The 24,201-nt window shown below is 58.0% G+C and overlaps 1 protein-coding gene and 1 long non-coding RNA gene across 3 annotated transcripts in view; one reads left to right on the top strand and one right to left on the bottom strand.

Moving 5' to 3' along the window:
* Rfx2 (regulatory factor X2) overlaps positions 1–24,201 on the top strand; it is a 79,546-nt gene that overhangs the window by 38,631 nt on the left and 16,714 nt on the right. The window contains exons 2-6 of one of the 2 annotated variants that reach the window (XM_078034329.1): positions 4,515–4,615; positions 7,388–7,477; positions 8,778–8,857; positions 10,439–10,700; positions 19,629–19,703. In XM_078034329.1, coding sequence (XP_077890455.1) covers positions 4,523–4,615; positions 7,388–7,477; positions 8,778–8,857; positions 10,439–10,700; positions 19,629–19,703 — 600 coding nt within the window. In that variant the 5' untranslated portion in view covers positions 4,515–4,522. The remainder of the gene's footprint in view (positions 1–4,514; positions 4,616–7,387; positions 7,478–8,777; positions 8,858–10,438; positions 10,701–19,628; positions 19,704–24,201) is intronic. The other variant, XM_078034326.1, reaches the window with a different exon arrangement.
* Positions 6,265–23,338, bottom strand: LOC144371707 (uncharacterized). The gene is made up of 2 exons (XR_013431717.1): positions 23,155–23,338; positions 6,265–7,557 (listed from the first exon to the last, which is right to left on the bottom strand). It is a non-coding gene; the product is annotated as an uncharacterized LOC144371707 (long non-coding RNA).

The following is a 24,201-nucleotide window of genomic DNA, read 5'->3' as shown; positions in this document are numbered from 1 at the left end:
TGCAGATATTTTCTCCCAGACTGTGGCTTACCTATTCATGATCTTAATGGAGTATTTTAATGAGAAAAGTTTTTAAATTTTGATAAAACCTTTTTAGTTTTTTATCTGCTTATTGCTTTCTGTACCCTAGCTAAGAAAACTCTGCCCACGACCCTATTGTTTCCTCTCAGCAGTTTATGTGGAAGCCGCTGATTGAACATTTTTATGTCTAGTGGGAGGTGGGGGTTGAGGTCAATTCCTCACCCCAGAAAGGGAGACCCTGTTGCCCTGGCTCTAGACTTTTCTCTCTCTGTTTGATCTCTTTCAAAAATCAGCTGATGAAGAAAAGAGCCAAGGCTCTGTTAGAATGAAAGATTCAATTTACAAACTAACTATGGGCTCTCTGGGCTGTATTCTGTGGGTTCTGATTTACTGATCTCTTGTCGATGGATGCCTTTGCAGGTATGTTCTTGAGAGAGTGTCTAGAAGCTTCCCTGAGTGAGTGGGGCGTGAGGGGTGCTGACCTCGCTGAGCTGAGCGGCACTCGCTCCTCTGCCGTGTTCTGGTGGAGTCGGTGTGAGCCGCTCCCAGCACTCAGCAGCCCTGGTCCGTGGGGCCGCGGCGCCCGAGCGGCCTTGGGGCCGGTTTCCAGGACCGACTGGACCTCTTCAGCAGGGAGGGACGTTCCCGCTTTCTGTTTCATCTTGGGTCAGTTTGGGGAAGTCGTGTCTTTCTTTTAAAAAACCATTTGTTGGTCTGAATTGTTGGACCTGTTGGCTTCGCGCTTCTAAAAGCTCCCTGTCCCCCTTGACTTCTCCAGGCTCAGGAGCAGTGCGCCTCCTCCTAGTGCTGAGACCGCACATGTGTGTGGCTCTGTTTCCTCCCTCCCTCTCGTCAGTCTTTTGGGGTTTACCAACACCCCTCCACCCACAAGACTCGAGTTTGTAGAGCAGATTTAGGTTCCCAGCAGATTTGACAGTAGGATGCAGAGGTTTCTCTCCCACTCTCGGTGGCCCTGGCCCAGGTGAGGCTCCCCTGTGGTGGCTGCCCGGGGCCCTCTGTGCCCACCCACCCTCCCTCCCTCGGCCCTGACCACTGCTCCCACTCCCTGGCCCTGCTTCCGCCTCTTCCAGACGCGGTGGAGTCACACAGTGCGCCTTTGCAGGTTGGCTTCTTTCTTAGGAATCTGCGTTTGCTTTCCTCCATGTCTCTGTCTCCGTGGCTCGAGGGTCACTTCTCTCTTGAAAAAATTTTGTTTATTCATTTCCTCCATCATTTACAAAGTTTTAAGTCATTAATTCTGTTCTGTACTATTTTTTCTCTTTTTTTTCTATGTGATTCGAGTTTGATTTGATTGTCTTTTTACGGCTTCTTGAATGGTTCCGATGCCTTTTTATAATATAAGAGTTTGGAGCTGAACATTTTCCTCCGAGTGCTGCTTTAGATGCATCCCACAAATTTTCTTCTTGTCCTGGGGATTGAGGGTTGAGCCAGGGGCACTTTACCCCTGAGCTACATCCCCAGCCCTTTTTTATTTTGTATTTTGAGACAGGGTCTCACTAATGTCCAGGCTGGTCTTGAACTCGTGATCCTCCCGCCTCAGGCTCCTGAGTCTCTGGGGTTGCAGGTGTGCACCTGCATGCCCAAGCACAAATTTTGATAAATGGTGTTTTGTTATCATTCAGTTCAAATTTTCTAATTTCCCTTGTGGCTTATTGGTCACCTGTGGCTAATAGGTCACCTGGGCTAATAGAACATTTAACTGTTTCAAATGCTTGTCATTCTCCTGCCACCCTGCTGATGTCTTCCTCCACTGCAGTCGAGCACAGTGTCCTCTGTGGGATTCCACTCTTGTGAGATGCGCCGAGACCTGCCGCCCAGGGTCGCTGTCCTCTGTCCAGTGGTTTCTGCTTGTGGAAGCTCATTCACTAGGGGTGCAGCTCCCTCAAGTTCTTGGACTTACTTTAGCACCCATCTCACTCCTTGCCTGCTCTCCATATCGTCTTAATATCTTGGGTTCAATTTTAATGACCCCTTTTATTGTTTCCCTCGAGAATAGGTTACATTTTCCTATTTCTTCTCATAGGCCATGATTATTGTCACTTATTTATTTATTTATTTTTGGTGCTGTGGGTCGAACCTAGGAGTGCTCTGCCATTGAGCTACACTCCAGCCATTTTATTTTTAGATTAAATTAGATGGGCCTCACTAAGTTGCCCAGGCGGGCCTCAAACTTGTGATCCTCCTGCCTCAGCCTCCCGTGTCCCTGGGGTCACAGGTGTGTTCTTGATTTTCCAGGGCCCCAGGCATCCTGGCTGCTCTGCTGGGAACTCCGGGTTCTGCCAAGTTCCCCGGGCCACTCACTGCCTTCCAGGTGCTCAGTGCTCTCATGGGGGCAGCAGCCGAAGTCTCCCCTTGGTTTTCACCCCTGAGCTGTGGGCGTCCCCCCAGGTCTCTGGTTCGTTATGGGTCAGTGATTTGGGTGGACTTGGTGGCGGACTGTGGCTCCCTCTCAGGATTCTCCAACCCCAGCTCACTGTCCTGCCTCCTGTGGTCACCAGGCTGCCGCCTTCTGCCACCCCCACATGTGTGCACTGGGGTGTGCCCCTGGTGAAAGCCACTGTCTCACCCCTGACCGTGGACAGTGAGCGGGCACCTGGGTTAGCTGAGGGGACGGGCGATGGAGCGTGGAGGCTCCTGTGACGTTGTGACTGGCGGTCCAGAGGGCCTGGCTCACCCCCTCTGCCCGGTTCCGCTGAGATCCGGACGGCAGAGCGATCGTTTTCTCCTGCAGGGCAGGGCCTGGGCCGGAGCCGGCCCTCCCTCTGTGTCCCTGCATGGCAGGTTCTGGTCCTGCCCTTTCCTCCCGCCACCGCTGGCGTCACCTCGCTGCTTCAGATGGGAGAGAGCTGGCAGAGGGCAGAAGCCAGTGTGAACGTTTAGCAAATGCAACCCCAGGTCAGGTCTGCCGAGGGGAGAGGAGACCGCGGGAGGCCAGCCTCCGCCCGCCCCACCCGGCAGCGCGTGGCTCTGGGGCCATCTAGTGGGCAGGAGGGAGTCAAGCCCCCTGAACAGAAAGATGCCCCACGCCCCGCCCGGGGTCCCCGCGGCTCCCCACTGCACCCAAGGCGTTAGGGCAGGTGCGGGGGGTCGGGGAACAGCCCCCACAGGGCCAAGCAGCAGCCCCTGCTCTCCTTAGCAAAGCTCTTTAGTCGGTTAAGAGTTTTGCTTCACACTAAAAAAAAGGAAAGATTTCAAAAAGTTTTTAAATCTTCACTTATTCTTAGAGGTGGGACCCTTTGGGGTCTAGGAAACTTTCTGGCCCAGTTGCGTCCACTTTAGGACCAGGACAAGTGTGTGCCTGGTCACAAAGCCACCTCTCCTTTAAGTCCGAGGACCTAGGTGCTTCTCACAGGGTAAAGCAGCCGATCGTCTGCTTCGAGGAGCCGGCCGGGCAGAGCGCTTGCCCAGCACTGTGCAGCCCTGGTTCCACCCAGCACTGCCAAAAAGAAAGAGAAGACAGTTTGGCCGAGGCTGTCATGGGATCAATCTGTCTGGTCTTCTCCTTCGTTCTGATTTAATACTTCTTTTAATTTAGTTTCTTTGTGTGTAGTGGGGGTGAGGCGCGGGTACTGGGGATAGAACCTAGGGGTGCTTTACCCCTGAGCTGCTCCCCAGCCTTTTTTTTTAATTTAGAGACACCTTTGCTAGACTTCACAGGCTGTCCTTGAACTTGTCATCCTCCTGCCTCAGCCTCCCAAATGGCTGATATGACAGGCGTGGCCACTGTATATCCAGCCTTGTATAGAATCTTTAAACTTCCCATTTGAAAGATGTATGCATCTGCCAGCTCAGAAACAGGCCTGTGTGCTCGACTCTGGGCTGAGAGCAGAACTCAGTCTGTACTTTCGGCTGGAGTTCCTGAGGATTCACACCCACCCAGGACGGAGTGTGCCATTTCTCTGGTCCCTCGTGGATCCGCTGCTCAGCCCTGGGCCAGTGGTGCTCAAGGGGATGATTCTGCCTCGCTGACAGCCCTGGGCAAGGTCTGGAGACTGGGGGTGCCGTGGCTGCTGGGGCACCCCTGGCAGGTGGGTGGAGGCCACCGCACCAGGCCCTGTGTAAGGGTGCAGCCCCAGATGCCAGTGGAGTCCCAGTGGGAGAGCTGCCGGCAGGGGCTTGGCTCGCGGCAGCTGCACACAGCAAGCGCCCATCGAGAGCGTTTGCTCTGCTGGGCATTAAGGAGCAGCCGCCCTGGCCTGGGGGCAGTTCAGCCTGGCCAGACGTGGAGAGAAGCGTGGTCCTGCGGGAGGGGACTGGGAGCCCGCTGTGGTTAGTATGTGGAGGGGTGCCCTCTCCTCCCTCTCTCCTGATTGGCATAATTTACACCCATCCCCTCCTGCTTGCCAGCGGGTGCCACCAGGCTGCCTGCTCCAGCTTTGCCGGCTGTGACTTCTGCTTGCTGCTCTGGAATGTGGGCGCTGCCCTCGCGCTGTGCGGGCGTCCTGCCCAATCACTGTCTCTCCACCTTCCAGAACTGAGCATGCAGAATTCCGAGGGTGGATCCGATTCACCTGCATCCGTGGCTCTGCGTCCAGCGGCAGCGGCAGCCCAGCCTGTGCCAGCATCCCCTCAGGTAACAGTGCCCTGCCATTGGGGCCATTCTGGTACAAACCAGGGGCCCCTGCGTGGATGCATGCCCCGTGGTTTTGAAAAACACTTGAATTAACAAAAAGAAAAGTGTGTGTGTGGTGCTAGGGACTGAACTTGGGGTGCTCTGCCACTGAGCTGCACGCCTAGCCCTTTTTATTTTGAGACAGAGTCTCATGCAGTCGCCGAGGCTGGCCTCCAACTTGCTATCCTCCTGCCTCCGTCTTCCGCGTAGCTGAGATTGCAGAGGTGCACCACTGTGCCCAACAGAGAGAGAGAACTGTATTTTTGTAAATAGACTTCCTAGCCCCAAGACCACTCCTGCAGAACAGGCACCCCATGTGACATGCCCTGGCCTTTGCCCTTGCCATGCAGGTCCTGACAAGAACAGCGGTAATATGCGCTGAGTTAGAAGCACCCCCAGTCTGACTCGTACCTTTCAATGGACGCTTTCTCGTACTTTGGAAATGACTCTTACACAGAGAGACTTTGTGCCTAAGGCAAAAAGTAAGTTAGGATTCTTAGGAGTTGGTCGAGCACTAGGAGGTGAATATGTGGTTTGAAATTGGCAGAGGGAGGCTCTCAGGGTCGGGCGCGGCCTCAGGGTGTCTCCCGCAGCTTGAAATACGTCAGGAAGCCCCCGTGGGCCAAGGGGCCTAGACCACAGGGAACAGACTGGAGCTTGTGGACGTGCACAGAGGCCCTTGGTGGCCTCAGGACCACCCACAAGGGACGACTTCGCAGGAGCACGGCAAGAAGAGTGATTAAGGGGAGAGAAGCACAGTCCAGCAGAAAGGGCCAGGCGCACGCGGGAACAGTGGGCGTCCAGTTAGAATGGACCGTCAGATGCGCTCAGCCAAGCAGGGAAGGCCTTCGGAGCCCTACAGAGGGGCCTGAGCAGATGCCGCCATCCTGCAAGTTGAACCTAATTGACTCATTTTCCTGCACCCTTGAGCCAGCCCCAGAAGGGTCAGCAGCCCCCCGCCCCTTGCTGCCTCGGCCCTTGGCCAAGCCCCTCTCCAGGCACCCCTCTCCTGGGTGGACTCCGCCCTGAACATCGCATCCTCGTGGGCCAAGGGGCTGCCTGGGGCTCCTCTTCTTGCCCCACGTGCACCTGGCAGCACCCTCCCCTGCCCTCCTGCCTCCCGCCCAGCGGCCCTGCCCTGGGGGACAGAGGCTACTTGTGTCTGCTGAGGGCCCTCCTGTCCTCACAGCACACAGCCTGCCCTCAGGTCACCGTGCCTCAGGTGAGTGCGACAGTGCACTCCTTGGGCTTCCTGACCATCGCTGTCCACCCCAGGCCTGGCAGATACCCGGGCAGCGGGGGCCTGGGCTTCACCCCTTATTTCAATCTTGTTTAATTTCTGTGTAAATGGCCACACCGCAGCCCAGCTCACCACTGCCACGTCCGACAGCTCAGCGTTGGTGGCAAACGAAAACCCTGATGCTCTTTCTCTTTTGTTTGAGGTGGGGTCTCACTGTGTTGCCCAGGCTGGCCCCAAATTCAGGGCTCAAGTCTCCTGTCTCAGCCTCCCGAGACACTGGGATCACGCTGTGCGCTACCACGCTTAGCTTAACACCGACATCAGCCCATTTCTCACCTAAGGTGAAATTTACAAAATACAAAATCAACCATTTTAAAGTGAAAAATTCCGTGGTTTTTAGTGTATTCACAGCATTGTACAACCATCACCTCTGTCGAGTTCTAGAACATTCCATGAGCCCCCATGAGTAGTAACTTCCTTTCCTCTTTCCTCGGCCCCCGGCTCCCCCGAGTCCGCATCCTGTCTCTGGACTCCTGTTCTGGACATTTTCTGTCAATGGAGTCACAGCTTTGTGCCTGTTGGTGTCCGGTGCTCACTGAGCATGAGGTCCTCAGGTCCAACCGCACAGCAGCTGTGTCACCTCGATCAGAGACCGTGCAGCGTGTGGGGGCCACCTTCAGCTGACCCCGCACCTGTGGGCAGCTGAGCCATGGGTATGGTTTGGTCTCTAGTTGTGACCACAGAGGCCAGCCAGGTCCTGAGAGCTGCAGTCCACAGGGCCAGCGCACTGGTGTCCGCGGTAGGGCCCAGCTCATCCTGCAGTGACGTCCTTGAACACTAGAGGACAGTGCACCCCTGCTCATCACCACCCCGTAGTGCTGTGAGGGCCTCCTCGCAGGGACATTCAGTGCCCACGTGGGAAGACACCAGAACCCCGGTTCTCGCGGGCACTGAGTTCTGTCCTCTCGGCCCTTCGTTTCTCACGGGGGGGGGGGGGAGCTGCATAGCGGAGTCGGGCAGTGGGGCCCACGTGGTGGGAGACCCACACACAAGTCCTGGCTCTAGAATTCAGTGTGCAGAGGCGCAGGTGGGACAGACCACTCACGTGGCCTGCACAGCCACAGGGGCAGAGAAGCACTCGCCCAGGGCTGGGGAGTGGACGCTGTCAGGGCTCCTTCCTCCCCCAGCGGTCCCCTCGGTCCCCTCAGTGTAAGGAGGGCCTTGGCACCTTGCTGAGGAGCCAAGCTGCGGGGCGGGTGGAGTGCCTGTGCTTCTGTGTGTGCCTGTGCGTGGCCGCGTGTTCACGCTCGTGTACATCGCTGATGTTTCGGCTGCACACGTTCCGGCCGTGGGTCCTGCCGTCCTCCCAGTCAAGCCTTCCTTCAAGTGGGGTGAAGCGGGGCGGGGGGCTCTCGTGGAGTCCTCTCGTGGAGTCCTCTCGTGGAGTGGTGCGGAGCTGGCGCGACTCACTGTGCTCTCTCCCTTCCTTCCAGAGGGTGCTGGTCCAGGCGGCGGGCTCTGCTCCCAAAGGGACCCCGATGCAGCCCATCTCCCTCCCCAGAGTGCAGCAAGTGGCACAGCAGGTAAGGACCCAGAGGCCGAGCGCTCTGAGGGCAGGCGGTTCTGGGCGGCTGCTCCTTTCTATCTGTCCTCTCCGGAAGCTCTGTGAGAAAATTATAAAATGCTTTTGCTGCAGATGGCGCTGCATCAAGCCGAGAAAGGTGGTGGGTTTGGGTTCATTGGTAAATTCAGCACGTGTTTGGGAGCTGGGGACACCCGGCGCCTGTGAATGGAGCCCACCCCCAGCACTGCAGCCCAGGCAGGGGAGGAGGCCACGCTCTGCCCAGCTGCACGCCTCAGAAGGGAGCCGCCCACCCTGGCTGAGCTCGGGGCGGTCAGCGGATGACAGGAAAGCCAAAGACCACCTCTTTGGGTCCTGTGGGCCTGAGGTTTCCGGCATGACCACTCAACCCTGTCACTGTAACCATGGCAGAAACCGCCACAAACCGCGTGTAAGAAACGGGCATGGCCGAGAGGGAATAAAACTTTGTTGACAGTGGGACGAGTGGCGCACTGTAACCCATCACCCGGGAGGCTGAGGCGGGAGGACGGCAAGCTCAAGATCAGCCTCAGCAATTTAGCAAGGCCCTAAGCAACTTAGCAAGACCCAGTCTCAAAACAAAAAATAAACAGGGATGAGGAGGTGCTCAGTGGGTAAGCCCCTCTGGTTTTGATCCCCAGTACCTGCCCCAACCCCTAAAAATCTTCATTTACAAAAACACCAATAGGCCAGACCTGCCCCAGACCGGAGTTCCTGCGCCCACCAGCAGCCATGGAAGGTGCCTGTCGGCCCTGTGTCTCCGGAGCCGGAGAGGGCTGCAGGTCCCAGGGCAGAGGCTCCTGGCAGGCTCCGTGGGACCCAGGGCCTCAGCAAAGTCTCTGCCCTCGGCTTCCCTCTGTCAGGCCCTCCCCGGGCCTTGAGGGAGGAGCCACAAAAACCAGTGTGTGACTCTAGAGGCTTCCCCGGCCCCAGCTGTCTGTGGGCAAGGAGGGCTTCCTGATGACACTTGTGCATTTCACCTGGCCCCCAGGCTTCTGCCCCTCCCCAGGGGTACCACGCAGCATGCGTTGGCCCTGGAGCTTGTTCCCTAAGTAAACACCAGCTGGGGCGTCAGCGCCCCGTAGCTGCTCCCAGAAACCAGGCACAGCTCTGTGGAGCCATAGCAGCTGTCGGCTGCGGGCCCCAGGGTCCTGGATGTCCGTCTCTCCGAGCACAGTGTCACGGCTGGCGGGGGGCTGCGGAGGCGCTCGCGTTCTCCGGAAGGCTGTGCCCTGGAACAGACGGCAAGGAAGCCCCCGTAACCCAAGCACGTGTTGTTTCAGGTCCAGCCCGTGCAGCACGTGTACCCCGCGCAGGTGCAGTACGTGGAAGGGGGAGACGCCGTCTATGCCAACGGAGCCATGTGCGTACCTTCTCCTGGACCCCGCGGCCTGCTGCCCGCCCCCCCCCCCCCCGCCTGCGTGTGTGTGCACAGACTCTTGTCCACATCAAGCCCAGCGTCCAGACATCGCAGTATCCCAGTCCTGTGGAGGTTTCAGCAACCACAGACCTTTTATTAGGGGGGGGGTACCGGGGATTGAACTCAGGGGCACTCGACCACTGAGCCCTCCCCAGCCCTATTTTGTATTTTATTTAGAGACAGGGTCTCCCTGAGTTGCTTAGTACCTCACTGTTACTGAGGCTGGCTTTGAACTCGTGATCCTCCTGCTCCAGCCTCCCGAGCCGCTGGGATTGTAGGCGTGGCCACCACACTGAGCCAACCACAGACCTTTGTGCTTTTAACTTCTAGAAACATCTGTCTCCAAAAACAAAACCCAAAACAACTCTAACTTCTAAGTTTAAGATTGGGACTTCTAGAGTTTTCTGCTCTGTGTGATGCTGGGGACAGAAAAATCACACATCCCCTATGAGCTCATGGGCTGGAGAGAGAAGGCCTTCGGCTTGCTTGTGTGTCTGGATGTCCCTTCATCCTGCGGGGACGGTGCTGAGGCCTCAGCTGTGGCTTCAGGGCTGTGATTGATGGAGACGTGGTTTCCAAAGCACCACAGCAAAGGCCCAAATCACACAGAGACGAGGTGACTGTGTAAAGCTGGCAGAGTTGAAACAAGTTCCGTGGGCTGTGCCCGGTTCATGTCCCTGGTTTCAGCATTGTACTGGAGTTATGCAGGATGTCACCTTGGGACAGTACGCCTCCAGGAGGCCAGAGGGCCCTTGCCACTGACCTTTACCCACCAATAAGCAAACACGACCACGGGCCACCTTCTTAATGACCAGCATCCCCCAAGAGTAACTTAAGACATCTGAGTCTGGACACACCAGGTCAACCTTGATCCGGATGGCGAAGGCCTGTCGGGCGCGCGCTCGGCTCCCTGGAAATTCTTTTGATGATACAATTTCATTTTTTAATGGTTTGGGTTTGAGATAATCATGGACTCATAGGAAGTTACAAAATTAGTCACAGAGCCCCAGCTTGCCATCGGGGGGCGCATCTTGAGTGACTGCAGGACACCCAGGCTGGGGACTTGACACTGGGCAGCTGTGTCAGCCTGCTCACCCTCTCTGGTCTTTACACACCTTCATCTGCGGTCCGTGTATGCAGCACGTGTGTGCAGCACATGTGTGCAAACCCACAAGTGAGTGTGCACGTGGCTCTGTGCATTCTCACCCCGTGGTGTCGGTTCGTGGAACCCCAATCACAGACATGGCCGCTGCGTCCCCCCAGGGCCCTTCCACGCGTGCCCACCCCCCACTGACAGCTCTGCCTTGAGCAGTTTCCATGGGAGGCTGTGGTCCCGAATGTTTCAGAGTCGATGGCCTCGAGCTTTGAGTCGCTTTTGCACTTCACAGGCCACGTCTGGATGGCTCTGTCCGCTCGGCCGCGTGGGCTGCAGCTCTCCCATGAAGCACCGCTGGGTTCCTTTGACACCCACTCAGGTCGGGGTGCGGTGGCCCAGGGCCCAGGGTGACTCCTCTCTCTCTGCAGACGGACGGCCTACGCCTACAACCCGGAGCCTCAGATGTTCGCCCCCAGCAGCGCGGCTTCCTACTTCGAGGCCCCGGGGGGCGCCCAGGTGACGGTGGCAGCCTCGTCCCCACCAGCAGTCCCCTCCCACAGCATGGTGGGCATCACCATGGATGTTGGGGGGAGCCCCCTGGTGTCCAGCGCAGGAGCCTACCTCATCCACGGGGGAATGGACAGCACGCGACACTCCCTGGCCCACACTGCCCGGTCCTCACCAGCCACGGTATGTACGAGGCCCGGCCCGCAGGGTAGACCGCGCTAGACGGCAGCAGCGGGGATGGTGAGTAGGAGGCGGCCCACGGGCCTGGGAGACGCCACCACGCAGACCGGCCCGGGGACCCCAGGCAGTAGCGCAGGCTGCCTGAACCACAGCTCCTTGTTGGTAAAAAACGGGGGACATCGCAGGTCACTGGCTCTCGTGAAACTGGAACAGGAGAAAGCCTCTCCCTGCGGGTGGGGGTGCCACTGTGGTTTTCTTGCTGCCACCTTCATGTCGTTGTCCTGGTCAGCCTCTGTCCTCAGCCAAAGTGCCCTGACCCAGAGGGGGCCCCTGAGAACAGCTGCAGGCTCTCAGCCCCATCACCCTGCAGGGTGCCTTCAAAGCTCAGTTTTCAGAACTCACAGAGTAGAACTGGCCTTGGCGCACGGTCCCACGGGGTTCGACACGTGTCGGTCTGTGCAGTCATCCTCCGTCCAGACCCACTGAAAGCTGCCCCAAGAAGCCCACCACCCTGGCGACCGCCAGTCGGCTCCCTGTCACCATGGAGTGATTTTGGGGGGGGTGCCGTGCACAGGGGATTGTGCGGTGGGTGACCTGCAGAGACAGCGTCTCCTGCTCGGCTGGGGCCTTGGTTCCGCGGGGCCCTGCGAGGAGGCGAGCTGGTTCTCTGTGGCCGAGGAGTTTTGTACGTGGCAGTCACTGGAGTGTGTGGCCTTCCACCGGGGGCCACTTCCCGCAGCTCCAACCCAGGCACAGGCTAGGTGGGGGCGTGCGTGTCCTCTCGGGTGGGAACCTGCGAGGGGAGTCCTGCTCACAGGCAGGCGCAGGCGTGGCTTTGCCAGTCCCTGGGCTCTGCCTCACCAGCACCCGGGTCGTCCCTCCTAGGAGGCGTGCCTGGCCTTGCTGTGTCTGCAGCTTGAGGCTTCCTGCAGGTGACACTGGCCAGTTGCCACTCATGTGTGACCTGCCTCTCCTGTGGGCTCTTGGGGACGAACCAGTTCAAGTCGTTTTTGTCATTTTTGCGGAGTTGGTTGTCCCCTTACTGTTGAACTCAGAGGACTCTCTTATGCCCTGGACCCGCGTCCCCTGTCAGAGATGCTCTGCAGAAGTCCCCTTGGCCTGTGGTGTGTCACTGTCATCTCTAAAGAATGTTGATTGTACAGAAAAAAAGTTTTTCAGTTTTACTCAAATTTAGTTTCTCAGTCTTTCTCTTTGGGTTTGTGCTTTTGGTGTCCTGAGACTCTGCCCACCTGCAGCCTCCTTGTCCCCTGATGTCCTGTGAAGATGTAGTGTCACACTTTAAGTCAAGACAGGAGCTACAGGCTGATTGCCAGTCTTGCTCACAGCAATCAGTTGTCCCAGCCTCGCTGTCGAAAGCCGAAAAATAAAAACAAACAAAAAGCCATCCTTTCTCCTTTGGATTGCTTTTATACCTTTGTCCAACATCAGTGGGCCACCTGCTTCACCTGCCCTGATCCGCAGATCCATGTGCCTGTCCACCGCCAGCAGCCCCCGGCCTGACCACCACAGCTGGGCAGGAGGCGTGTGATCGCATGGCGCTGCTCCCTCGGCGCGTGTGCTGGTGTGTGAACCCAAAGTTTCTATGAGGCTTTCCTTTTTAAAAAATCTTTTTTTATGATGGTAGATGGACACAATGCCTTTATTTTGTTTATTTTTATGTGGTGCCAGGGATCAAACCCAGCACCTCACACATGCCAGGTAAGAGCTCTGCCACTGAGCTGCAGCCCAGCCTCTCTGGGTCTCATGTCAACTGATCTACAAATGCAGAAATGCCACTGGACTTTGATGAGTTGCGTCCAGTCTGTCCATCAGTTTGGGGAAATTAACATCTCCACTATGCTGAGTCTTCCAATCCTACATGTACTTCTTAGATTCATTTCTAGAGCTTCATGGTTTTGAACCTACTGTGAATCATAGCAATTTTGGAATTTCAGTTTCCAACTGCTCATTACTAAATATGAAAATGCAGCTGGTGTTTGGCCATTGGCGTTGTATTCTGCAGCCTTGCTGAACACACCGTTTCGTTCTGTTTTTATTGTCTGAAAATATAAGCGCTTTTCCCTTCCCTTCCACCGGGTGCCCCTTCCTTCCTCTTGACCTGGCACTGCCAGGGCTCCAGTCGGCGCGGGCGGGGCCGGAAGCCCGGGTGTCCTGCCGGGCAACCTCGGGAGCCTGGGAGCCTTGGGCCTGCCGCTGAGCCTGGCCGACTCCTAGGTCCTCCCGGGGCCTCTACTGCTAGTTTCTGGGTGTCTCTTTGAACAGACGTAGAATTCTGTGAGATGCTCGTTCCCAGCTGACAGGGTGGCCGTCTCCCTCCTGCACAGCCTGAAGGAGGGATCGCCCTGACGGACTGTCACCTAGGCAATGCCTTCTTATTTTGGTGTGAGGCTAATCTCCTCAGCTAGAAAGTGACAGTCTGGTCTTGTCCCTGTTCCCTTGGTCTGGGTGTCTGTGGGTCACCCTGACTTCAGCGAGGCCTGTGAGTCTGCTGTCCTCTCTCTTCCTGCCTCCGAGTGACTCCTAGAACCCATGCTGAGGGCAGGCGCGGCCCTGGCCCCTGCCCTGGAGAGAAGTCACTTGCTTCCTAGGGGCTGTGACACTGTGGGATGTGCTTGCTGCTCATCCAAGGTGTACCAGCTCGTGCCCAGCCCCATCAGCAGCCAGAGCCTGGGTGGCCACGGGGGCCAGGCGCGCCTCAAGGACTGGCCGGGAGGGACTTGTTGGGATTTATTGACTAGAACCTCTCCTCGCAGCCTGCATTGACGTCCATGCATGGGGCAGGCTTGGCCTTGGATCAGGCACCAGCTTGTATAGTAGGACGGGCTGGGGCCACGGTCCCCCCATGAGCAGCCTCGGGTGCCCTCTCCAGCAGCCCTGTGGAAGCCCGAGTGCTGTTGGGACCTGCCTCCCAGGCCCACGGCTGTCCCAGTTGCTCTGGAATAATTGAAGTTTTAAACCAATTAGAAACCTAGGAGCAGGCGTGGTCTCTCCCTCCCTCTCCCACATGTCCCTCCAGTCACCGTGGGTTCCATGTCCCAGCTGAGAATCGGAGCCCCACTGCCGCCCACACTGCGTCGTCCCTTGACTTGTTTTGGCCTGGAGACACTCATGAGGACAGCACCGAGGTCCAAGGGACCGTCCAGGAGCTGAGAGCAGGAGGAGGGACCGCCCCGAGAAGCAGCAGAAGCCCAGGCTCCGCTCTGGCCCTGCCGCCTGCCCATCGTTCACCCCGGGCTTTGTGTCGTGAGGCTTTAAATTAATCCTGAAGATAGTCTGGAGACTGAAGCAGGGCCACCTGCAGCCCCTGTGACTGGCCGCCTGGTGGCACGCTGATGGCCTAGATGGCTAGTGTTGGGTGGGAACTTGCTGATGTCCTTTTTTAGCCACATGAGCCCCGTAGCCACCTGAGGGGCTCTGTCCAGGGAAGGATGCAGGACACTGCAGCCTGAGGAGGACCCCTCCAGCCGGCAGCTGCCCTCGGAGGGACCCAGAGACCACACACGAGACCACGCCAGACCACAGCCCCCCAAGGGCTCCTGGAGGCTGGCGAGGACAAAGGGGCCTAGAGTTGAACTGTCTGGCCACGAGCAGGAGGGGCTGCAGTCTCTCTCCAGGGTGTCCTGGTGTGCCAGGTGCTCAGCTGGGCCGTGTCCTGCCCAGGAGTCCCAGTCGCCGTCACAGTCCTGGCAGAGTATATCGGGATGTTGGGATTAACCAGAAACTGGAGAGGCCCAGCAGCCTCCCTCGGGGACTCGTCCTGACTTCCGAGACTCCTGGGTGGCCCTGATGGCAGATGGCAGGACGGCTCCTCCAGGGACAGCCTGCTGGGGACACTGGTCCTTCCGCTGCCTCGGCTGTAAGCAGAACCTCTCTGCAGCTCCGAGGCCCTGGCTGCGACGTGCAGCATCCCTGCGAGTCCGCCCTGCCCTCTTCCTGCCTGCGTCAGGAAGCCGTTACGTACAGAAGAGCTGGGACCGCGGCGGCCAGCCTGCAGGACACCCAGGGTCTTCTTCAGAACCTGGTCCTCGACCCCAGCATTCACAGTGGGCTGTGGGCTCACGGTGGGCACTTCCCTGGCACGTGCGAGGCCCTGGCTTCCATCCCTAGCACCTCCAAAGAACTGCTGGATGCCAGCTCTCCAGGACCCAGCCTGAGATGTGCCACGACGTCACCTGGAGTGACCTTCCTCTGTGTCGACAGGGCAGCCACCTGCTTCCAACACCCAGCTGGCCCTGGCCACCACCCGTCACACCCACCACACGTGCACCAAAGTCTCCTGTTTGGCTCTTACTCCATGTTCTGCTGCTTATAACTCGGGACCGACCACAGATGGGGTTCGTTTGGGCTCGCAGTTCCGGTCTGAGGTCAAGTCCCACATCTGGGGATGGCCTTCATGCTGGCAGAGAACCGGCATGATACAGGATGTCACTTGGTGAGGGCAGAGAGAGCATGAGATCCGGCCAAACAGGCCCTGGTGGCAGTCCCACTGTGAAGGTGACCGCTAACCCACAAGTGGCTAGTCCAGTCACCAGGGGAGAGCCCTGGTCCCTCAAGGGCCCCACCTTGTCCTGCCTCTTGACACCTCACCTCAACCCTGGATTGAAGGCTGAATCTGGCGTCTGGAAAGGGGGTCCTGGGAAGTCAGCCGTGTGGGATCCGGGCCGCCACAGCTGCTTTGGGCTGGTTTGGAAGGAGGCCGTGGAGCACTGAACTCTGAACTCACGTAGCCAAAGTGACCAGTCAAGGAGGCGAATGTGGAAGTGCCCAGGTGAACCTGAAAGGCTGCACACCGGCCCCCCACCAACGCCTCCTGGGCCAGGCAGGTGCAGACAGGCAGAGCAAGGAGGCCTGTCGCCCGTCCTCTCGGCCCCGAGCCCCACGGGTCCCTCCCACCTGGACCAGGAGGTCGGCTTTTCCCTTTTGTAACCTAATTCTAAGATTTGTCCCTCTGCCCTTATCTTCCAATTGTCCCTCCTCCTGTGAAAACATTCTGAATTTTTTAATAAGAATCTTGAGGGTTCTGCTCATAACATGTTTAAACTTTTATTAGCTCCTTCTAGGGTGGCGTGGCTAAGCTGTAGTTTTGAAGAGATGGTCAGCTGCAGCGAGCCTAACAGCAGGCCCCTGTCTCTGGTCTCCTGTCTGGGTCTTCAGGACCATTGTCCACTCCCACTGCTGATGACTCTCCCGGGAGGCAGGGCCCCGTCACCCAGTACAAATCCTGGCCAACCCAGCTGGTGATGCCCTTGTCAGCTAGAGACACACTGGACTGTGGCAGAGGGACCCTCCCTAGGAGGCTTGCTCAGTGGGGTTATTAGACGTAGAATGTTCATTTTCACACACTGATGAGCTCGGAGAAAGAGTGACTTCCATGCTTCCAGAGGGGCAGCCCGTTCCTTCATTACCACTCCAGGCCCAAGGGCAAGGGGCCCAGAGAAGCCCCCAGGTTACTGTGAGACAGCTGGTGGGAGGTTGGTCAGTTGTCTGGGGGCTCTGGAGGCTCATTCTCTCTGCCATCCCTGCCAGGTCTTAGATGCTGTATCCCAAGCTTTATGGAGATTTTTGATGTGTGCATTCATGTCTTTCATCAAATATGGGGCTTTCCAACCATCGTATCTTCCAATGGATTTTCAAGTCTGTGATTTCAGTTTGGTTCCTCTTTGTAATGCCTCCTTGTGGCTATTCTCTATGTGGCAAGACCGCGTTCTCCTGGTCTCTGTGAGTCCTTGGAGCACATACAGTAGCCTTAAACTCCTCGTGTCATAAAGACAACGTCTGGGCTTCCCCAGGTGGCTCTGTTGGTTCCCTTTTTGTCGGTGCCTGGGCCGTACTGTCTTGTTGGCTTGTGCACCTTGTAGATTTCTGTGGAGGACTGGATATCTTTAATGTTAAAAGGGGCAACCCGGGCCGCGGTTGTGGCTCAGGGGTTGAGCGCTTGCCTTGTGTGTGTGTGGTACCACATAAATAAGTAAAATAAAGGTATAAAAATAAATAAATAAGGGGGCAACTCTGGATTTTGGATCTGCTGTCCTCTCCAGGGTTTATCATTGCTGTGTAGTTGTTGTGGACTGTTTATCAGGCTTCCTGGACCGCTTTTGTGAAATCTGTGCATGCTGTCATGGGGGCCACTGGGATTTCCATTTGGTCAGCCAGTGATGTCACAGAGGTTCCCTTACAGGCCAAGTTTCAGCTATTTCTTGGTGAAGGATCCACTTGGTTGCTATAAACTTTTTTAAATTTCCAGACTTTGGATAAAATTGGGTACAGTGAGGTTTGCCCATTTATTCAGGACTCCGCCTTTCTCACTGATGTCATTTACACTTTGTAACGTGCCTGAGTGTGAAGAGCTTCTTGATATGGTGTCAGGTTCCATACTGGAGTGCTGCAACTGACCAGTGCAGCCAAACTGGCAGATTCTGATGAGGGGTGATGGGAGATTAGAAAAAATAAAGAGTCACACACGCAGATCTTGAAGATAAAGCTGGGATCTGGTGGAGCACTGCTCTCTGATGGGGAAGCAGGTCTAAAGAATTACACCAGCAATCTTTATTATATGTCTCATTAAGCAGATTAAAAATATGCAAGCATTATTCTTTGTATTCATGAAAGTTGCAGAGTTAGTAACAGTTACATTCTACAGTTTCAATGTGCAGTGTTAGGGGCATTGTGCAGCTCTCAAAGTCCACTGTTTAAAGTTACTAATTCCCAGGCAGATTCAGGAGCAGCGGAACTGACAAACCACTGTGGTCATCTTAGCAAGGAAGTTCCTTCATTCCCAGGAGCTGTGTGCCTGAGAGCAAGGTCGAAGCTGATAAGACTCTAGCAACAGAGTGCCCCCATGGAGAGCATTGCCATGGCAACCAGGCATCCTACACCTTGGCACAGAAACCTTCCCAGTCACCAAGCATGCCACAGCTTGAGGTCATCAGGGACCCCAATCTCAGACACTGGTCTCCCAATCACTGTCACTGCTCTCCACACTGTCATCAGTGATGTCTGGTACCAGCCAGAGAGGATACCAGAGCTCTGTAAGAAACTGCCAGTTGTCGCAGTTTGGTGTAGTGTCAAGTAAAGATGTCCAGGATTGCCTGGAACGTCAAGTCAGTCAGGTTTCTCTTAGGGCTGCGCATCTCAAACAGCAGACTGTGGACTGGGGCTGTGGCTCAGTGGAAGGGCACTTGCCTAGCACGTGTGAGGCACTGGGTTCGAGTCTCAGCACCACATATAAACAAATAAATAAAATAAAGGTCCATCAACAACTAAAAATATATTTAAAAAATTTTTTTAAAAATTAACAGCAGATGTGACAGTGCAGATGCGGGCATGGAGCTCGTCTTCTACTCAGCTGCAGAGAGACTTGGGGAGACAGAAACGAGCCTTTCTTCTCATGTGCTTTGGAAAATACAGCTATTCTTCATTTTAAAGGGTTATCTATGTTAACCAGTGATGGGCTTATTATTTTTAAGTGAATTAATAGATACTTTTAAATTTCCCTTCACAATTCTTAAAATGGGAAATATCGATAGATTTAACTCTTTTAAAGAGCTCCTTTAGTGGGGCAGGGTGTCAGGCGACTTTAATAGTGCAGAGGAGACAATGGAGTAAAACGTGGAAGGCCGCCTGCGGGAAGATGTGTGACCTCTTTCCTGGTGCTGGGCACGCACAGGCCACCTCGCCCCACAGGGCCACTTCCCGAGGGTGGACAGGGCGGGTAGAGCCACTCGGGCCCAGCGCAGGTCAGGCTGGCTCCAGGCCCAGGAGCTCTGTGCCTTCCCACTGCCATCGAGGTGGTGTGCCTCCCGGTTGCTGTGCCTGGGGCTGAGGGGTGGGGAAGTCCGCCTTCTGCCTTCCCTGCTGCTCCATGGCACCTTCAGGGTGACCATGGTATCCTCTCCGGCTGGTAGCACATGTCACTGATGACAGAAAGCAGAAGCACAGTGGTCCAGATTGGGCGAGGGACATGCCATCGCCTGCTGCCTCCCCCAGCCCAGGACCCCTCCCTGAAGTCCACCCTCTCGCTGCTCCCAGGGACGCCGAGGCCCTGCCTCCCCAGCTGTTCCGGGGGTGGAGAGGAGCTCTGGGCTCCTGCCCTTCCCGTAGCCCCTGCCTGTCTCGGTGGCCACAGCAGATTCTAGACACCCAACTTCCACATAGGAATCGGGGTCACATTCAAACGTGTAAATGTGGTGGCAACTGGGCACAGCTGGTGTTCCCTCCTGTCCTTCTGAGCACATTCCTGTCCCCCGTGCCCACCGCCTGGCCTCAGAGCCCCAGGAAGACCGCTTTCTCCAGGAAGCCCGCACAGTAGCCAGGCCCTCCGCAGGTCTGTCCTCCACGCCTCCCTCTCTGCACAGCACGGATCCGTAGGTGGTCAGGGGTCAACTTCTGGGCCTGCAGGGGCCCAGGGCCTGGCAGGGCCTGTGTCTCTGGCCTCGTTGGTATTTTCACAAAGCATCCAGCTCTGGGCTTTGCAACCAGTTGGGCTGGCCCAGATGTCAGCGTGGCCATCCACCCTCGTGCGATGGCCTGACCCTCCCGAGCAGCAGATGCGGTGGGGGAGGCGTGTGGGGACGGCGACGCTGGCTTTGCTGACACTTCCTCTGTGGCTGTATTAATCTGGTCTGCATGCGCACCTGCAGGGCTGTGTCCGGATGCCGCACCAGGCTGCGGGGCGGCTCCGCTGCTCCTGTCCCTCAGGCTCTGGTGCATGTGCTGCAGGAGGTGGCCTCGGCTCTGCTCGCCACTGTGGACGGACCTCCCCTCCTGGGTCGAGCCTCTCCTGAAGTCGGTCGGAGGAGCTGGAGTTTGGGTGTTGGCAGGAGGCAGGTCGGGGCTGATGCTAACCATCTCATCTCCTTTTTTTCCTTCCACTTTGTTTTGTTTTGTTTTGTTTCTGCACATTTTCTTTAGCTTGAAATGGCGATTGAAAACCTCCAAAAAAGCGAAGGAATCACACCACACAAAAGCGGCTTACTCAACAGCCATGTAAGTGTGTGTCCGCCTGCGCTCTGCCCGCTCGCCCGCTCCGCCCGCTCCGCCCGCAGCTCTCCAGACCCTTTAAAAGCAAATAGTGAGGTGACATCTGAAGAGTGCCAGGAGGGGGGACAGAACACAATTCCAGCCAAGCCACCTCCCACAGCCAGGGACGTGCGCTGGGGTGCGGCCCGGGGGAGCGCCTGCCTGGCCCGTGGGAGGCCAGGTTCATCCCAGCACTGCGAAATAGAGGGACCTGGTGGTGGCACGCGGCCTGGGCTTCCCTGGGGCCAGCCACTACTGAGCTTGGAGACTCTGGCAGTGCCTGGCAGGTAAGCCGCAGTGTGCCAAATCAAAAAGGAAACGACCCTAAAATAAGCCGTAGAAAGAGGGACAGGAGTGCCGCAGAGACTCTCAGCTCTTGTCCTGGGGTCAGCTCTTTGCAGAAATGGTGACTGGAGGAAAGTGTAAAGCAAGTTATTCTTGCTGAATCTAGCTCTTCCGCTGCCCCTGGGGAGGAAACGGACTTCAGGCCAGTCCAGGAGGCCCTGCCTATCCCTGCCTGGGCAGCCGTGTGGCTGGCCAGGCCTGAAGGAGGGGCTGGCTTAGTGCTCCACGGCAGGACAGTTAGGAGGGAAGCCTGTCCCCACAGGGGCCCCTCTCACTTTTCTTCAAATGCTCCCGGAGGTTTGCCCGGAGTGGGAAGGGGGTGTGGCATTTTAGAGCTGACCCCTGCCCCTGAGCTCAGAGCGTGCCTCTGGCCGTCGGCTGCTGGACAGGATTTTTTCCTGAGAACACAGCTTCAAAGGGAAAAAGGTTTGACCTTTGGTCAAACCCACTGACCATGACTCAGGACTTCCTTGCATCTAGAGAAACGTCTGAAGCTGGGTCTGTGGGTGGTGCAGGTGTGGCCAGCGGCTCCAGGCAGCCCCCGGAGCATCTCAGAGGCCTGTCACTGTAGGCAAGAGCCATGTGTCCTTCTACCAGGGGCTCAGGCACAAATAGATACAGAAAAGGCCCCAGCTCAGCACCCACCCCCTGCAGGGGGAGTGGAGGTGGCCCTGGACGATGTCCTGCCTTGGACAGGGCCTAGAGGAAGGAATGCTGAGCGGAAGGGCAGAGGCGAGGAGCCGGTGGGCAGCAGCGACCTGCGGGCCTGGAGGAGAGAGCGCTGCAGAGGCGGGTGGGCGTGTGTCGTGGGAGGTTGACAGGTGGCCAGCCAGCCACACGGCCCCGCGTCCTGGCTGCTAGGTGACTCTCTGGCTCCCGTGGGAAGATGGGCTGCTTCCCTCCAGCACGGTTCTGAGTCGACTTTCCCGGCAGAGAACTCTGCCTGCCAGTGCCCCGGTGGGGATCTGCCCTGGGTCCCTTCTTCGCTGGCTTGGGCAGGAGTGAACCGGCCTGGATCTTGACCTGGCCAGCCAGAGCGCCAGAGGGCAGGGGCAGATAAGCCGCCCGTCGTGCGCCAGGTCCTCCGCCAGGCCACACGCGCTCACCACGGCCTCCCTGGGCTGCCTGGGTTGGGATGGCTCCTGTGGTGGGCAGCGGCCTTCTAGAAGTGCTCGGGGTGTCAGCCCAGCTCCTGGGCAGCCCGGCCTGGGGAGACGGGCCCATGTCAGGTGGCCTCGCAGCAATCACCCCCTCAAGGATCCTGGCCAGGTCAGGGAGCCTCACCAGTGGCAAGACCTTGCCTGTGTTCTGCGGCCACACAGTGACACCAGTCACCGTCTGCTGTGGAGGGAGCTAGCCAGGTCAGCACCGAGCAAAGCAGAGGGGAAACACCCTGAGGAGCCCAGCACTGGAGGGCAGGAGTGGGAAGTGCAGAGGCCACACCCAGTGCCCTCCGTGTGCCCAGGCCCCCCGGGGGCTGCCAGAGGAGCTGGTTGGTTGGCGCGCCTGCAGCCATGCTTCCTCGGTGCCGAGTCAGACAAGCAGCATCTCCAGACCCAGCTGGGCGCCTGGGAGCTGCCCACTCCCCCCACCGGGGGCTGGGACCCGGGAGGCCTGCAGGCCCAGGGAGCTGCCCCCCACAGGAAGAGTCCATCCAGGCAGAACCAAACCGTATAGCACCCCCAAAGGAGGCAGCCCAGGTGGGCCCCACTGGGCAGGGCACAAAACGGAGCAGCCTTTGTGCAGGGAAGAGGCAGAGGAGGAGGCGCCACTGAGCAGCTGCCGTGGGCCGCCACAGCACAGGAAGCGCCCGGGCCCCTCCAGGGGCTGTGTCCCTGCGGCCAGCTGACACTGGGACCCACAGCAAAGCCGTCCCTGTCCAATAAGATGTGCTCTTAGCGTTTCCACACCCCGGGGAAGCGGGAGGGCTTTAGATGGGTGGTTCTGATCATCGGGCTTTTGTGTTTTAAATCAAGAAACAAATAATCAAAGGTCCTTTAGCTGCCACCTGGTGTCCAGCTGTGGGCTGGCATGATGGAGCTGTACCCCGCGGGCCAGGCTCTGCCGCGCCATGGGGCACTGTGGGAGCCACCGCCCTGCTATAACAGTCCGTGACCTGCGGGTGGCACTGTCGGGCCTGTGGCCTCGCAGCTCGGCCTGGCGGGAGCCCGGTGGGACCACTCCCCTCGTGGCCAGGTGTGGATAAGAGAGGGGCCGCACGACCCCCAGGAGACCTCCCACCAGGCCTGGCTCCCCCATCGCCCAGCCGGAGACCAGGCCTTACCCCGCCCCGGGTCCCAGCTCGGGCAGTGCCCTTGTCCAAAGCCTGCTTCCCGCCAGCACGACAGGCTCCTAGCAGTGACTAGTGCTCCTGCCGCCCGCTCTGCCGCCCGCCGGCTCCTGGCTCCACCCTCACCCGTCTACCCACTGCTCGAACCAGCTCCTGGCCCGTCCAGAGCTGGGCCTGGACACCCCACCGCCACCCTGGTTCCCCGTCCTGCCTCAGGCAGGAACAGTGCCTTCGGGTGCTCAGCCCCTGCCCCCCGCCCTCCTCCACGCCTGCCTCCAGTGCTCTCCAGCCCCCTTCAGGAAGGTCCAGAGTCGGAGCCTCCCCTGCGCCACCCCACCACCGTCTGCCCGGCCACTCCCAGCCAGCCTCGCCAGCTGCAGCCCCTCACACGGCAGCCACCAAGGTCCTACGGTGGATAGGGCACTGCTTTGCTCAGAAGCCTCCATGGCTCCCACCTTCGCTGGGGTCAAAGCCCCAGCCCTCCCCACGGTCCACAAGTGCCTGCATGATCCGCCGTCCCCTCCTGGCCTCCTGGCCTCCTGGCCTCCCTCGCTCCCCCTCCCTCCGTCTACTTTAGTCACTGGGGCTCCTGGCTCCTCCTCTGACGCGCCAGGCTCGCCCTGCCTCAGGGTCTTGGCACAGGCTGTGCCCTTCTCCTAGAACGCTGCTCCCCACGGCGGCCCACTCACCCTCAGCCCTTTCTTACTGGGTGCTTTCTCAGGAACCTCCCTGCCCTGGCAGCACGCCACACCGTTCCTCCTTCTGTGCATCTTTCTTGCTTACCGTGGGTCTCGGCCCTAAAGTGGCTGCTTCTGGAAGGCAGGCTGCTGCGTCTTTGTGTGTGGTCAGCTCACAGCACCAGAACAGGGCCTGGCCTGAGTCCACTGGCAGTGGATAGTCAGTGAGTGGGGAAAAGGAAGGAGGTGTCCAAAGTTTGGTGATCAACACGACAATCACTGGGGCTCAGAAAGGCTGCCCGCGAGACCTCACTCGGCCAGTCAGGACCGGCCTCAGCTGCGTTCGCCCCAAATGTAGTCACGAATGGCAGAGCGGCACTTGGGGCAATAGGACTACAGGGCTGTGTGTGCCGTGCAGCCTAGGCAATACCAGGTGTGCCCTCTCCCACCTGCACCTGCACGCAGTGGTGTTTGTACAACAAGGAAGTCAAAGGGCACGTCTCTCCAAGCGTGTCCAGTGGTGAGGACCAGGTGGCTATAGTGGGAACAAGAGCCCTGGAGCACAAGGGATGGGCTGAGTGCAGTGTGGACGTGAGCCCTGCCTTCCCATTTTGAAGGAGGGACACCCTTCCACAGGGGCTGTGGCTGCAGAGCCCAAAGCTGCAGGGCGAGCTTAGTGCTGGGGGTTCTCCATAAAAAGCAGCGTTTAGCCTTTGGCCAAGCGGCGAGCACCACGGGCCAGCAGGGCTCCATGAGTACGTGCCCTTGGAAAGCGTTCTCCACGTCCCGTTGATGTGGACATAGCACAGCCCAGACCGACCACAGAGTACCCAGAACCTGCAAGGCCATCTGTCCAGCCCTGTCCACTCCTGAGCATGCCGAGTCACCTGAGGCCAGGAGGGGGACCTCTGCGGCGGGTGACGCAGGCACAGAGGATGAGCTCACGGGGCTCTTGCTGGGCCCGGCGGGGGTGCTGGATGCTGGTCCCCAGCTCCTGACCTGCAGCCTGGGCCCCGGAGCCGCTCACAGTCCCCTAGGTGTAGCCAGGCGGAGTCTGTAAGTGGTCAGAGCACAGCCTGGCCTGCCCGCCAGGGGCCACCAGACGGAAGAGAGAGGGCCGTCACTCGTTTTGGAGAACAGCCCACCCTGCCGA

Source organism: Ictidomys tridecemlineatus, chromosome 2 (assembly GCF_052094955.1).
Source record: "Ictidomys tridecemlineatus isolate mIctTri1 chromosome 2, mIctTri1.hap1, whole genome shotgun sequence".
Lineage (NCBI taxonomy): Eukaryota > Metazoa > Chordata > Mammalia > Rodentia > Sciuridae > Ictidomys > Ictidomys tridecemlineatus.
Note: the sequence above shows the minus strand (reverse complement) of the source record. Positions and strands in the feature narration are given on the sequence as shown.